Source organism: Erythrolamprus reginae, chromosome 3, assembly GCF_031021105.1.
Source record: "Erythrolamprus reginae isolate rEryReg1 chromosome 3, rEryReg1.hap1, whole genome shotgun sequence".
In the NCBI taxonomy this organism is placed as follows: Eukaryota; Metazoa; Chordata; class Lepidosauria; order Squamata; family Dipsadidae; genus Erythrolamprus; species Erythrolamprus reginae.
The window spans coordinates 173188418-173200522 of record NC_091952.1 but is presented as its reverse complement, the minus strand read 5'-3'; the positions used below and the strand labels follow the sequence as shown (position 1 = coordinate 173200522).

At 40.6% G+C, this 12105-nt stretch overlaps 1 protein-coding gene across 1 annotated transcript in view; it reads left to right on the top strand.

The window, feature by feature from the left end:
- PXDC1 (PX domain containing 1) overlaps positions 1 to 12105 on the top strand; it is a 48162-nt gene that overhangs the window by 28363 nt on the left and 7694 nt on the right. The window contains exons 2-4 of the mRNA XM_070747180.1: positions 1638 to 1729; positions 4197 to 4314; positions 10975 to 11086. Of these exons, the coding sequence (XP_070603281.1) occupies positions 1638 to 1729; positions 4197 to 4314; positions 10975 to 11086 (322 nt within the window). The remainder of the gene's footprint in view (positions 1 to 1637; positions 1730 to 4196; positions 4315 to 10974; positions 11087 to 12105) is intronic.

Sequence of the window (12105 nt, the reverse complement as noted above, 5' to 3'; positions counted from 1 at the left end):
GAGAGTCAGCATATTGGCTCCAACAATCTGGGTCCTCATTTTACCGATCTTGGAAGATGGAAGGATGAGTCAACCTTGAGCTTACTGAGATTTGATCTGCCAGACTGCTGACAGCCGGTGATCAGCAGAAGTAGCTTGCGGTACTGCCCTCTAACCACTGCACCACCGAGGCTCTAGATCCAGATGACCCTCTGGAAAAAGATCCGTTGTGTCTTATTTGTGGTATTATAATCTATAAAGCTCAGGCTTCAGATAGTTTTAAATTCTCCTTCTTGGTGCTTTTTAAAAGATAGGTGAATATTCTGGCCAATTATGTGATTTATATTCACATTAAAAGATATGAGATAAGGGGGCATTTAAAAACTTGAAAGTGTTCTCTCTTTAAGCTGTTATTGTTAGGAGCAATGGTGGATTTGGCAAAGGGTTAAAGGAGGGGTGAGTTCCTCCCGGTTCAGACCAGATCACCCAAACCACTGGTGATGTAATTTTGGAGTCACAGATCTGGTCCGGCCTGTGCTGGTCCATGAGCATTGCCATCTTTGTTTTAGGAATTTTTGGCAATTTTTTCATTGTTTGTATGGCTTCTCCTTGTCCTCAGCTGTGAAAAAAGCCTTTATCTCTTCATCCGAAGCACAATTGATCAGTTCCTCAGCTGTGTTTCGACCTAAAACCACCTTCTGATGCATGCGTGGAAGTAAAAATGGTAGAAAGGATTGTGAGTGGACACACATGAGCGCAAAATGTCACAATTCACACTGGTAGTGAACATAAGTGGAACCTACCCCCGGGTTAAAGTATATAGATAACTTTGGTTAGCCACATGTCTTTTATATGTGTAAGTGGGGATTATTTTGTCTCATTCATTCTTATATACTGAAGCTATAGCAATAGCACTTAGACTTATATACCGCTTCACAGTGCTTTACAGCCCTCTCTAAGCGGTTTACAGAGTCAGCATATTGCCTCCAACAATCTGGGTCCTCATTTTACCCATCTCGGAAAGATGGAAGGCTGAGTCAACCTTGAGCCTGGTGAGATTAGAACTGCTGAACTACAGCTAGCAGTCAGCAGAAGCAGCTTGCAGTACTGCATTCTAACCACTGCACCACCAAGGCTATATATATATATCAGTTATATTCTTATATACAGTGGTACCTCTACTTACAAACTTAATTCGTTCCGTGACCAGGTTCTTCAGTAGAAAAGTTTGTAAGAAGCAGCAATTTTTCCCATAGGAATCAATGTAAAAGCAAATAATGCGTGCGATTGGAAAAACCACAGGGAGGGTGGAGACCCTGTTTCCTCCCAGGAGATTCCTAGAGAGGCCCCACAGAGGCTTCTCCCCACCTTTTCTGGCTCTGTTTCCTCCCAGGAGATTCCTAGAGAGGCCCCACGGAGGCTTCTCCCTGCCTTTTCCAGTTATAGTTTCGGAGGCTCAGGTTTGTAAGTGGAAAATGGTTCTTGAGAAGAGGCAAAAAAATCTTGAACACCCAGTTCTCATCTAGAAAAGTTCGTAAGTAGAGACGTTCTTAGGTAGAGGTACCACTGTATTGAGAACCTAAAATACAGGTTGAAATGTGTATAATCAGGGATAAAATGTAACTTTCCCTCAGATTTTCTTCTTCGTTTTTTTCTAGGCTTAATTACCATTAAAGAGTCTCATGACATAGAAGCCAGGCTGAACGAGGTAGAGAAGCTCCTAAAGAATATTATAAATATGCCTTGGAAGGTAAGTGAGAGGAATGATAAACTTCAGTGGCAATGTTGATTTTTTTTCAATTGTTCGATGTCGATTACCTGGGAGACATGAAAAACCAGTGAAGAAATTTTAAAATACAGTAGTCCCTCGCTATACCGCGCTTCACCTACTGCGGCTTCACTTCATCGCGGGTTTTCAAGAAATATTAATGAGAAAAATCATTCACGGATCTTCGCTGGTTCGCGGGTTTCTGAGGAAGTCGATCGGCAGATTTAAACAGCCCGCCGAACTCGATCGGCAGGTTTTTTAAAAAAAATAAAATCTAAAATTGTAAATACTGTATTTAAATACTGTATCTAAAATAAATACTGTGGGGCAAGGGTTTATAAACACTTAAAACAATGAAAACTTACCAAACAATTACAATATAAATACTTAAATAAGTACTATCAGTCGATAAATTCCACATCGCGGATTTCACCTATCGCGGCCGGGTCTGGAACGTAACACCAGCGATAGGTGAGGGACTACTGTATACACTAAGTTAGTCTTATGAATTATGGTTTGAAGAGAGCCACAAATGGCTGCATTTTAGCCTAGGTAACAGGTTAACACCGAAACTGTAGTGTAAACCTTAAAGTGGGCTTGGTGGGTTATAGGAGACCTGGTGGGTTATAGGAGACGTCCTCCCAGAGAAGAGCAACAGAAGCAGACCGTAAAATGGGTGTGTGGCGTCTCCAACAATGTTTTGAGCTCTAAGCACATAGAGCTTATAAGCAGCATCCTGAATAACAGGAAGAAAACTTCCTATAATCTTCTCAGCTGTCCTTACCACTCTCTGGACTTTCTCTCTGAGGCACTGCTAAACAATGTCGTTTGGCGGGACCCAGGGAAAGAGCCTTCTCTGTGGCGGCCCCGGCCCTCTTGAACCAACTCCCCCCAGATATTAGAATAGCCCCCACCCTCCTTGCCTTTTGTAAGCTCCTTAAAACCCACCTCTGCCGTCAGGCATGGGGGAACTGAGATATTCTTTCCCCCTAGGCTTCTACAATTTATGTATGGTATGTTTGTATGTATGATTGGTTTTATAATAAGGGTTTTTAACTGTTTTAGTATTGGATTGTCGCATGTTGTTTTTACCACTGTTGTTAGCCGCCCCGAGTCTACGGAGAGGGGTGGCATACAAATCCTATCTATCTATCTATCTATCTATCTATCTATCTATCTATCTATCTATCTATCTATCTATATTCTAGGTGGGTAAAACCTAAACACTTAAGTGTCTTTTTGTTTGTTTTCTGCCAAAATTAAAAATAATCAAAAAACCAGTTATCAATAGTTTACTGCTGAATTTTAGCAGTTCAATACAGCTGGTACAGTATGCAGTTCAATAGATGGTCTACTTTCTGTTAAGCTCCTTACCCACTTCAAATTTCCACAATCTTTATATTTGTTGGAACTACAACTTGCAGTGTTCCTAGCCAGTGTGAAAGGCATCATTAGAAGGTTGGTCTGCAACCAGGGGAAGAGCCTTCTCTGTGGCGGCCCCGACCTTCTGGAAGCAGCTCCCCCCGGAGATCAGAATTGCTCCCACCCTCCTTGCCTTTTGTAAGCTCCTTAAAACCCACCTCTGTCGTCAGGGTTGGGGGAACTGAACTACCCTTTCCCCCCTTAGGCCTATACAATTTATGCATGGTATGTTTGTGTGTATGTTTGGTTTTAAATAAGGGTTTTTAATTATTTTAAACATTAGATTTGTTATATGCTGTTTATTATTATTACTTAGATTTGTATGCCGCCCCTCTCCGAAGACTATTATTACTGTTGTTAGCCACCCCGAGTCTGCGGAGAGGGGCGGCATACAAATCTAATAGATAGATAGATAGATAGATAGATAGATAGATAGATAGATAGATAGATAGATAGATAGATAGATAGATAGATAGATAGATATGTTTTCATAGATTTTCACGGGTACAGGTATGACGGTCTTGGTATATTCGGGTTTCTTCCCATGTAGGATTTAGAAATTTCTGGCAACGTTTCGATGAGGTCCCACTCGTCTTCAGATTTAACTGAGGTATGCTGATTAGTTAATGATATCACCCCTAATCCACAATCATTAACTAATCAGCATACCTCAGTTAAATTAACGACCCCAAGTGTAACCCCACTGACTCACCAGGAAGTTTCTACACAGCAGGCAATTGCTGAGCCATCAAACCACACCCAGCCACCAGTATTTATAGAAGGAAGGCAGCTCAGGTCTCGCTGTGTTCGCTCTAGAACAAGGACAGAAGCACCAGCCTGAAGATGCTTTACAGGTTTATCATTATATATATAAACCTGTAGAGTTTCAAGTAGAAATTTTTCTTGGTCCTATTTGCAAGCGCTAAAGATTGAACAAAGGGGTTTCTAACTGGGCCCATGCAATATGCCCCAAATGTTATTTTACCTCCTCCGGTGATTATAATTGTCTTTGTTAATTTTATTTCAGTATTCCCGATCTGAAGTTGTCCTCACCTTTTTTGAAAGATCTCCTTTAGATCAAGTGTTAAAAAACGACAACGTCCATAAAATCCAACCAAGTTTCCAGAGTCCAGTTAAAATATCTGGTAAGGTTTAAGTGGTTTGCTTTAATCTGCATTAGATAGCAAGAGGAATTGTGATTCATCTCAATACAAACTCAATATGAACTGGTGGAGTTTAAGAATACTTTACAGTGTTTTTTTTTTTTAACATTCAGTTTTATAAAGTTATTCAATCTCATGAGATTTTACAATCTCAGAAAATTTAACTGTTTTCATGCTTACATTTCTTTCCCTAAAATCAGTTTATATTTCATTTTGGGTTCCTATAGACCAGTGATGGTGAATCTATGGCACAGGGGCCACAAGTGGCACACGGAGCCACATCTGCTGGCACGTGAGCCGTTGCCCTAGCTTAGCTCCAGCGTGCATGTGTGTGCCAGCCAGCTGATTTTTGGCTCACACAGAGGCTCTGGGAGGGCATTTTTCGCTTCCAAAGAGCCTCCAGGAGGATGGGGGAGGATGCTTTTACCTTCTCCAGGGAAGCCTTTGGAGCCTGGGGAGGGCGAAACACGAGCCTATTGGGCCCACCAGAAATTGAGAAAGCAGCCTGTTCCTGGGGAAGTTGTTTTCGCCCTTCTCAGGCATTGGATTATGGGTATGGGCACTCGTGCATGCATGATAGTGCATGCCCGTGCTCTTTTGGCACCCGAGGGAAAAAAGGTTCACCATCACTGCTATAGACATTATTGGTGGGGTGTTACTTGTGCAGCAGGTATTGTAATGGTAACTACTGGATTATGTTTTTGTCTGTGAAACGTTTCGATGTGCATAAAAAAGAAGGATCAGAATGCCCAGGATAGATTTTGGATTATTCATTAGAAGAACCAACAACAGTTACTCACTTTAGACTTGTTCTCTGTTCTGAATGTTATTTTACCACTATAATTTTAATTAGGGAAGGTTTGCCTATTTGCCGATGACTCTAAAGTGTGCAATAGGGTTAATATTCCTGGAGGCATCTGTAATATGGTAAATGATTTAGCTTTACTAGATAAATGGTCTAAGCAATGGAAACTGCAGTTTAATGTTTCCAAATGTAAAATAATGCACTTGGGGAAAAGGAATCCTCAATCTGAGTATTGTATTGGTAGTTCAGTGTTGGCAAATACTTCAAATGAAAAGGATTTAGGGGTAGTGATTTCTGACAGTCTCAAAATGGGTGAACAGTGCAGTCAGGCGGTAGGGAAAGCAAGTAGGATGCTTGGCTGCATAGCTAGAGGTATAACAAGCAGGAAGAGGGAGATTATGATCCCACTATATAGAATGCTGGTGAGACCACATTTAGAATACTGTGTTCAGTTCTGGAGACCTCACCTACAAAAAGATATTGACAAAATTGAACGGGTCCAAAGACGGGCTACAAGAATGGTGGAAGGTCTTAAGCATAAAACGTATCAGGAAAGACTTAATGAACTCAATCTGTATAGTCTGGAAGACAGAAGGAAAAGGGGGGACATGATCGAAACATTTAAATATATTAAAGGGTTAAATAAGGTCCAGGAGGAAAGTGTTTTTAATAGGAAAGTGAACACAAGAACAAGGGGACACAATCTGAAGTTAGTTGGGGGAAAGATCAAAAGCAACATGAGAAAATATTATTTTACTGAAAGAGTAGTAGATCCTTGGAACAAACTTCCAGCAGATGTGGTAGATAAATCCACAGTAACTGAATTTAAACATGCCTGGGATAAACATATATCCATCCTAAGATAAAATACAGAAAATAGTATAAGGGCAGACTAGATGGACCATGAGGTCTTTTTCTGCCATCAGACTTCTATGTTTCTATGTTTCTATTATCGATACCGGTTGTTAAGCTACATGTATCAACACCTGGGAAGCTGAAATGATGTTACATTTTGTTATTGTCAGTCTCCCAGTTTGAAATCTGATCCAGATCTTTGCTTAGGTAAACCTTTCCCTGAGCAACGTCGAATCAATCGTATTACATTTAGACTTGTGTTTTTAAGAATAAATGCCCATAGAATTCATTATCTGTATGGTTGCACACATAGGGCAACTCAAACATAGAACAATATACTTACCTAATTGTTGAGTTCCAAAAAAAGAATGCTGGACTTGATGGGCTTTGGCCTGATTCAGCATGGCTCTTCTTATGTTCTTATTGTCTACAGTCGACATCTCCCCATTTCTAAGAGGTCTGTAAAGAGCGTGCATAAGCGCACCACTGTGCCTACCATCCCTGTCCTACTGTCATATTGTCCTCTTTTATCATTACTTTTTTACTTATGCTACGTTTATATAAACTACTACTAACCTATACATGTTTGACAAATAAAACAAACAAACAAACAAACAAACATACTAATGACAAGCATGAGCATGCAATAATTTATATAAGCAGTTAATAATCTAGTACTGAATTGAATTTAACCTGGAAGCTATTTATAGATCGTAATTGGGCATATGCACTTCTACCACATCCTAAGGTTGGATTTCTCTTAACATAAAGCTTTATTCATTATAATATGGGCAGGCTTTCTCAGATTACACATAAGTACCTATTAATTATTTATTCGGGCAATGATGTTTATCCTATTGACTGCCTTGTTGTACTAATGAATATTGATTTGATTTTTAGAATGGTTTTAAAGTGCTAAATTGATTTTAAAAGTCACCTTTATATGCAGTACCAATCTAATCTTAACTCTTATTCAGTTTTATGCAGCTTGCAAATCTCTTTTCTATTACCGTACTTTTCTGCTCTTTTATTCTTCTTGACTCTTTAGAATAGAATAGAATAGAATAGAATAGAATTCTTTATTGGCCAAGTGTGATTGGACACACAAGGAATTTGTCTTGGTGCATATGCTCTCAGTGTACATAAAATAAAATATACATTTGTCAAGAATCATGTGGTACAACACTTAATGATTGTCATAGGGGTCAAATAAGCAATGAAGAAGCAATATTATTAAAAATCTTAGGATATAAGGATTTGTCCTCTCTTGTTACACTTTCTTTCAAGTATTTATAAAATAAATAAAGAGTAAGAAAACGCAAGCAATTCCTGACAATCTTTTGAAAGTGATGTCTTTTGGGTTATGAAGTGTTATGAATAACTCTTCATAAGTTATGAGTGGCTGAATAATTGATTACCATCACCACAAGGATCAACATTCCTGACTGGGGCAGCCTCCAGTTGTATGTGGAGTTCAACTTCTAGAATTCTTAGCAGTTGTGACCAGTGGTGAAATCTAAACATACTGTACTTCCTACTATACTGTGGGTGTGGTTTAGTGGGCATGGCTTGGTGGAGTCATGTGACTGGGTGGGTGGGGCTATGTAGTCGTGACTGGAGGAATCAAAAGACAGAAACTCACTTTAACAATGTCTTGCTGGAGCAGGGTTGGACTAGATGACCTCCAGGTCCCTTCCAACCCTGGATTATCCCCTGAAGCTGCCTCTAGTGCCAAGTTTGTAGTCCTTCCTTCCTCTCCTTTGTCCCTCCTTCCCTCCCTCTTTCCTTCCTTCCCTCTTGCTGTCTGTCTGTCTTCCTTCCTTCCTTTCTTCCTCCCTCCCTCCCTTCCTCTCTCTCTCTCTCTCCCACTTTCTTTCTTTCTCTTTCTTTCTTTCTTTCTTTCTCTTTCTTTCTTTCTTCATTCATTCATTCATTCCTCCCTCCCTCCCTCCCTTCCTCTCTCTCCCTCTTTCTTTCTTTCTTTCTTTCTTTCTTTCTATCTTCCTTTCTTCCTTCCCCTCTCTCTCCCTTCTTCCCCCCCTCCCTCCCTTCCTCTCTCTCTCTCTTTCTGTCTTTCTCCCTCCATTCCTCCCTCCTTCCCTCTCTCCCTCTTTCTTTCTTTCTTTCTTTCTTTCTTTCTTTCTTTCTTTCTTTCTTTCTTCTTTCTTTCCAAACCGTGGTGGTTTATGCATTTTGTTTCAACATCTTTCAGTGCAAATTGGGTGCTCTGGGGTGGAGCTCCAAATTTTGCTACTGGTACTGTGTACCTGACCATACCCGTAGGAGCCCATCACTGTTCCAAACCCACTCCCATATTTGACCTAGCAGGGAACAAAAAGCCTGCTGGAAACAAAAAGACCCCATCCCCATGCAATCCCCCATTTTTGGCCTAGCAGGCTTCAGGGAGGAAAAAAGTTCCGAAGATAAGCTATCAACACGTCTCAGCATGCGCAGAAGCAAAAACCCACCAAAATCTCTCATACACATACACACGCATCCCCTCACAAGATCTTGCTTCTGTGCATGCGCATGAAGCAAAACTATGCTGTGACACATGCGCGTGCGCATGTAAGAGAACCAAAGATGCACATGCAGTGCGCCTTGTGCTACCGATGCACCATCCTCTACCATACAGGTAGCAACCCACTGTTGCTTGAAGCCCTTTGTGAACTGAAATGTAATATTGAATGGTGTTTCTAGGTCTGCACATCAAAGAAAATAATGTGTCCTTGGTTATTGCAGAATGGAAAGGATAAAATATAAATATATTCATTGTAATTATTCATGCCATGCTTTGTGTACTATTTTGGGGTGGGGGAATGAATGGAGAAATCAGACAAATTCCTTTGACCTCTCTTGATGTGCTGTTGAATTCAGAATCTCGCAAGGCAAATGTATCTGGTAGGTTTGCTAGAACAGATAGAATGCAATAAGATAATACAGTGATACCTCGTCATACAAACTTTTCGAGATACAAACCTGGTGTTTAAGATTTTTTTGCCTCTTCTTACAAACTATTTTCACCTTACAAACCCACCCCTGCTGCTGGGATGCCCCGCCTCTGGACTTCCGTTGCCAGCGAAGCACCCATTTTTGTGCTGCTGGGATTCCCCTGAGGCTCCCCTCCATGGCAAACCCCACCTCCGGACTTCTGTGTTTTTGCGATGCTGCAGGGGAATCCCAGCAGGGGAATCCCAGCATCACAAAAACGGGCGCTTCACTGGCAACGGAAGTCCGAAGGTAGGGTTTCCCAGTGAGGGGAGCCTCAGTGAAATTGCAGCATCGCAAAAGGTCCAGAGGTGGGGTTTTGAGGACTTCCGTGTTTTTGTGATGCTGCGATTTCGCTGAGGCTCCCCTCACTGGGAAGGGGAGGGGAGCCTCAGGGGAATCCCAGCAGAGCAAAAATGGGCACTTCGGCTGGCAAAAGGGGTGAATTTTGGGCTTGCATGCATTAATCGCTTTTCCATTGATTCCTATGGGAAACATTGTTTCATCTTACAAACTGTTCACCTTAAGAACCTCATCCTTGAACCAATTAAGTTTGTAAGATAAGGTATCACTGTATTTAATTTTACAAAAGAAGGGTTAGGGAGAAAAGGGGGGGGAGGCCTTCCGATCACATTTCACTTTGGATCTGTTTAGCATGTTTGCTTGAGCCACATATATCATCAAAAGAGTTTGAATGAAAAAGCCCTCGTTTCCCTAAACGGTCCCTCATCAGCCTGAATAGGAAGGAGAAGAACAAGGCTGTGACTTTTCTTTCCTTCTTGCAATAAATCAAGTTTAACAGCATTTCCTGGTGTGGGGAACAGAGGAAACAAAGTTGGAATTGATACAATAATCATCTACAGTAAATGTTTAAGCATTAGATAGGGAGAATACATTAAGAAGGTTTAGTTATGCCTTACCTAATTCAGATCATCTAGAAATAGTGAGCAAAAACTTTGGGGTTCCCAGATAAACATTTCTCATGATACTAATAAGAGAGAAACATTAGGACGGGGGACGGAAGGCACGCTGGTGCACTTATGCATGCCCCTTACTGACCTCTTAGGAATCGGGAGAGGTCCACAGTAGATAGTATGTGTGTACTTCTGAGTAAGCAGCAGGGAATTGGGATTTCCTGAGAGTTTTAATAGCAATTCTGTAAATTCCCTAGACCAGGGGTCACAAAACCTTTGGACCTCAGGGACCACTAAATTCATAATTTTAAATCCCATGGACTACCAATATGATTTTTTAAAAATTATAAATAGTATTTAGTGCAATATTTTAAAAATGCAAATATTTTTTCTGTGGACCGCAACATTTTTCTCACGGACCACCAGTGGTCCATGGACCACCATTTGGGGACAGATGCCCTAGATCAGGGGTAGGGAACGTTGGCTCTTCTATGACTTGTGGACTTCAACTCCCAGAATTCCTGAGCCAATCATGCTAGCTCAAGAATTCTGGGAGTTGAAGTCCACAAGTCACAGAAGAGCCAACGTTCCCTACCCCTGCCCTAGATGGTACACCCTGAAACAAGATACGGTGGTACCTCAAGTTCTTAAGTAGAAAGGTTTGTAAGAAGAAGCAATTTTTCCCATAGGAATCAATGTAAAAACAAATAATGCATGTGATTGGGAAAACCACAGGGAGGGTGGAGGTCCTGTTTCCTCCCAGGAGATTCCTAGAGAGGCCCTATGGAGGCTTCTCCCAGCATTTCCCAGCCCTGTTTCCTCTCAAGAGATTCCTAGAGAGGCCCCACGGAGGCTTCTCCCTGCCTTTTCCGGTTACAGTTTCAGAGGCTCGGGTTTGTAAGTAGAAAATGGATCTTGGGAAGAGGCAAAAAAATCTTGAACACCTGGTTCTTATCTAGAAAAGTTTGCAAGTAGAGGCGTTTGTAAGTAGAGGTACCACTGTACTCTACTTACCTTTAAGCATGTAGGTTTTAGGAATATAGGTCAGGTTTGTAAACTTTCGCTTTTCTTTTTCTCCAGAAATCATGCGTTCGAATGGATTTTGTTTAGCTAATACAGAAACAATAGTAATCGATCACAGTCTACCGAATGGCAAAGAAAGACATTTGGACACTGATTCAGCAGAACACTTGTAAGTAATTGTAACCCCTAGATATACACCCTCGCCTGTAGGTATAAAACCACCTCCTCTTTTTCCTCCCCCACACTGAGTGTAAGTGAGAAACAAAATATTGAACTCCTGTTAGGGAGAAGGAAGATGGTGTATCGTCACTTCCTTGTATTGTAGTCCAAATAGGATCAGAGGTCAATGCCTTTCTTGCAGCTCAGATACTTCTAAGTCCCCCATCCTTTTCCATTCACAGGGGTCAGGGGGCTCATTCACTGAAGATTAAAGTAGTCTTTATAAATCTGGTGAATACAGGTAGTTCTCGACTTATAACAGTTGACTTAGCAACTGTTCAAAGTTACGACAGCATCTTTGCTTTTCTCATGATTTTTTTCTCCTCAATCATTACTTTCCCAAGTCCTCCATTTACTTCCCACCTGCTCTTTTAATTTTGTCTGTGTGATCTAAAAAAAAAAAGATTTTAAAACACTTGGTTTAAAGACTTCTCTTTGTATTGGATTGGTGCATAAATCTCAGGCACAAATATGCCTCTGCATTTAAAATGGGAATGAGGATAAATTCTTAAAAGAAATTTAGCATGAAGAATGTGAATTGCATAAAAACTGGAAAGATAGCATTTCCTTTTTTTTTTAAAGAAAATATTGCATTACTGATGGAAATACTATTACTGCTAAATATATTTTGCATATATATGTTGTGGATTGGTCACAGATTCCTACTTGGTTTCACATGGATTAATCTAGCAATTTTTTTTCATATAGTCCTCATTACTATTAACACAGCAAGGAAGTCATATCATTAAGTCCAATATTAAAAAAATATTTCTGAGAAGATAGGAGATTTGTGCACATGACCAAACCACGCCTACCCAGTCACATGACCACCAAGCCATGCCCACAGAACCAGTAGGGGAAACTTTTGAATTTCACCATGTGTGTGTGCTTTGTTATTTAAACATTTTGTTCAATCATTTTACATATCCCAAACTACAATAGTGCCATTTCTACTTCTGTGCATTTAAT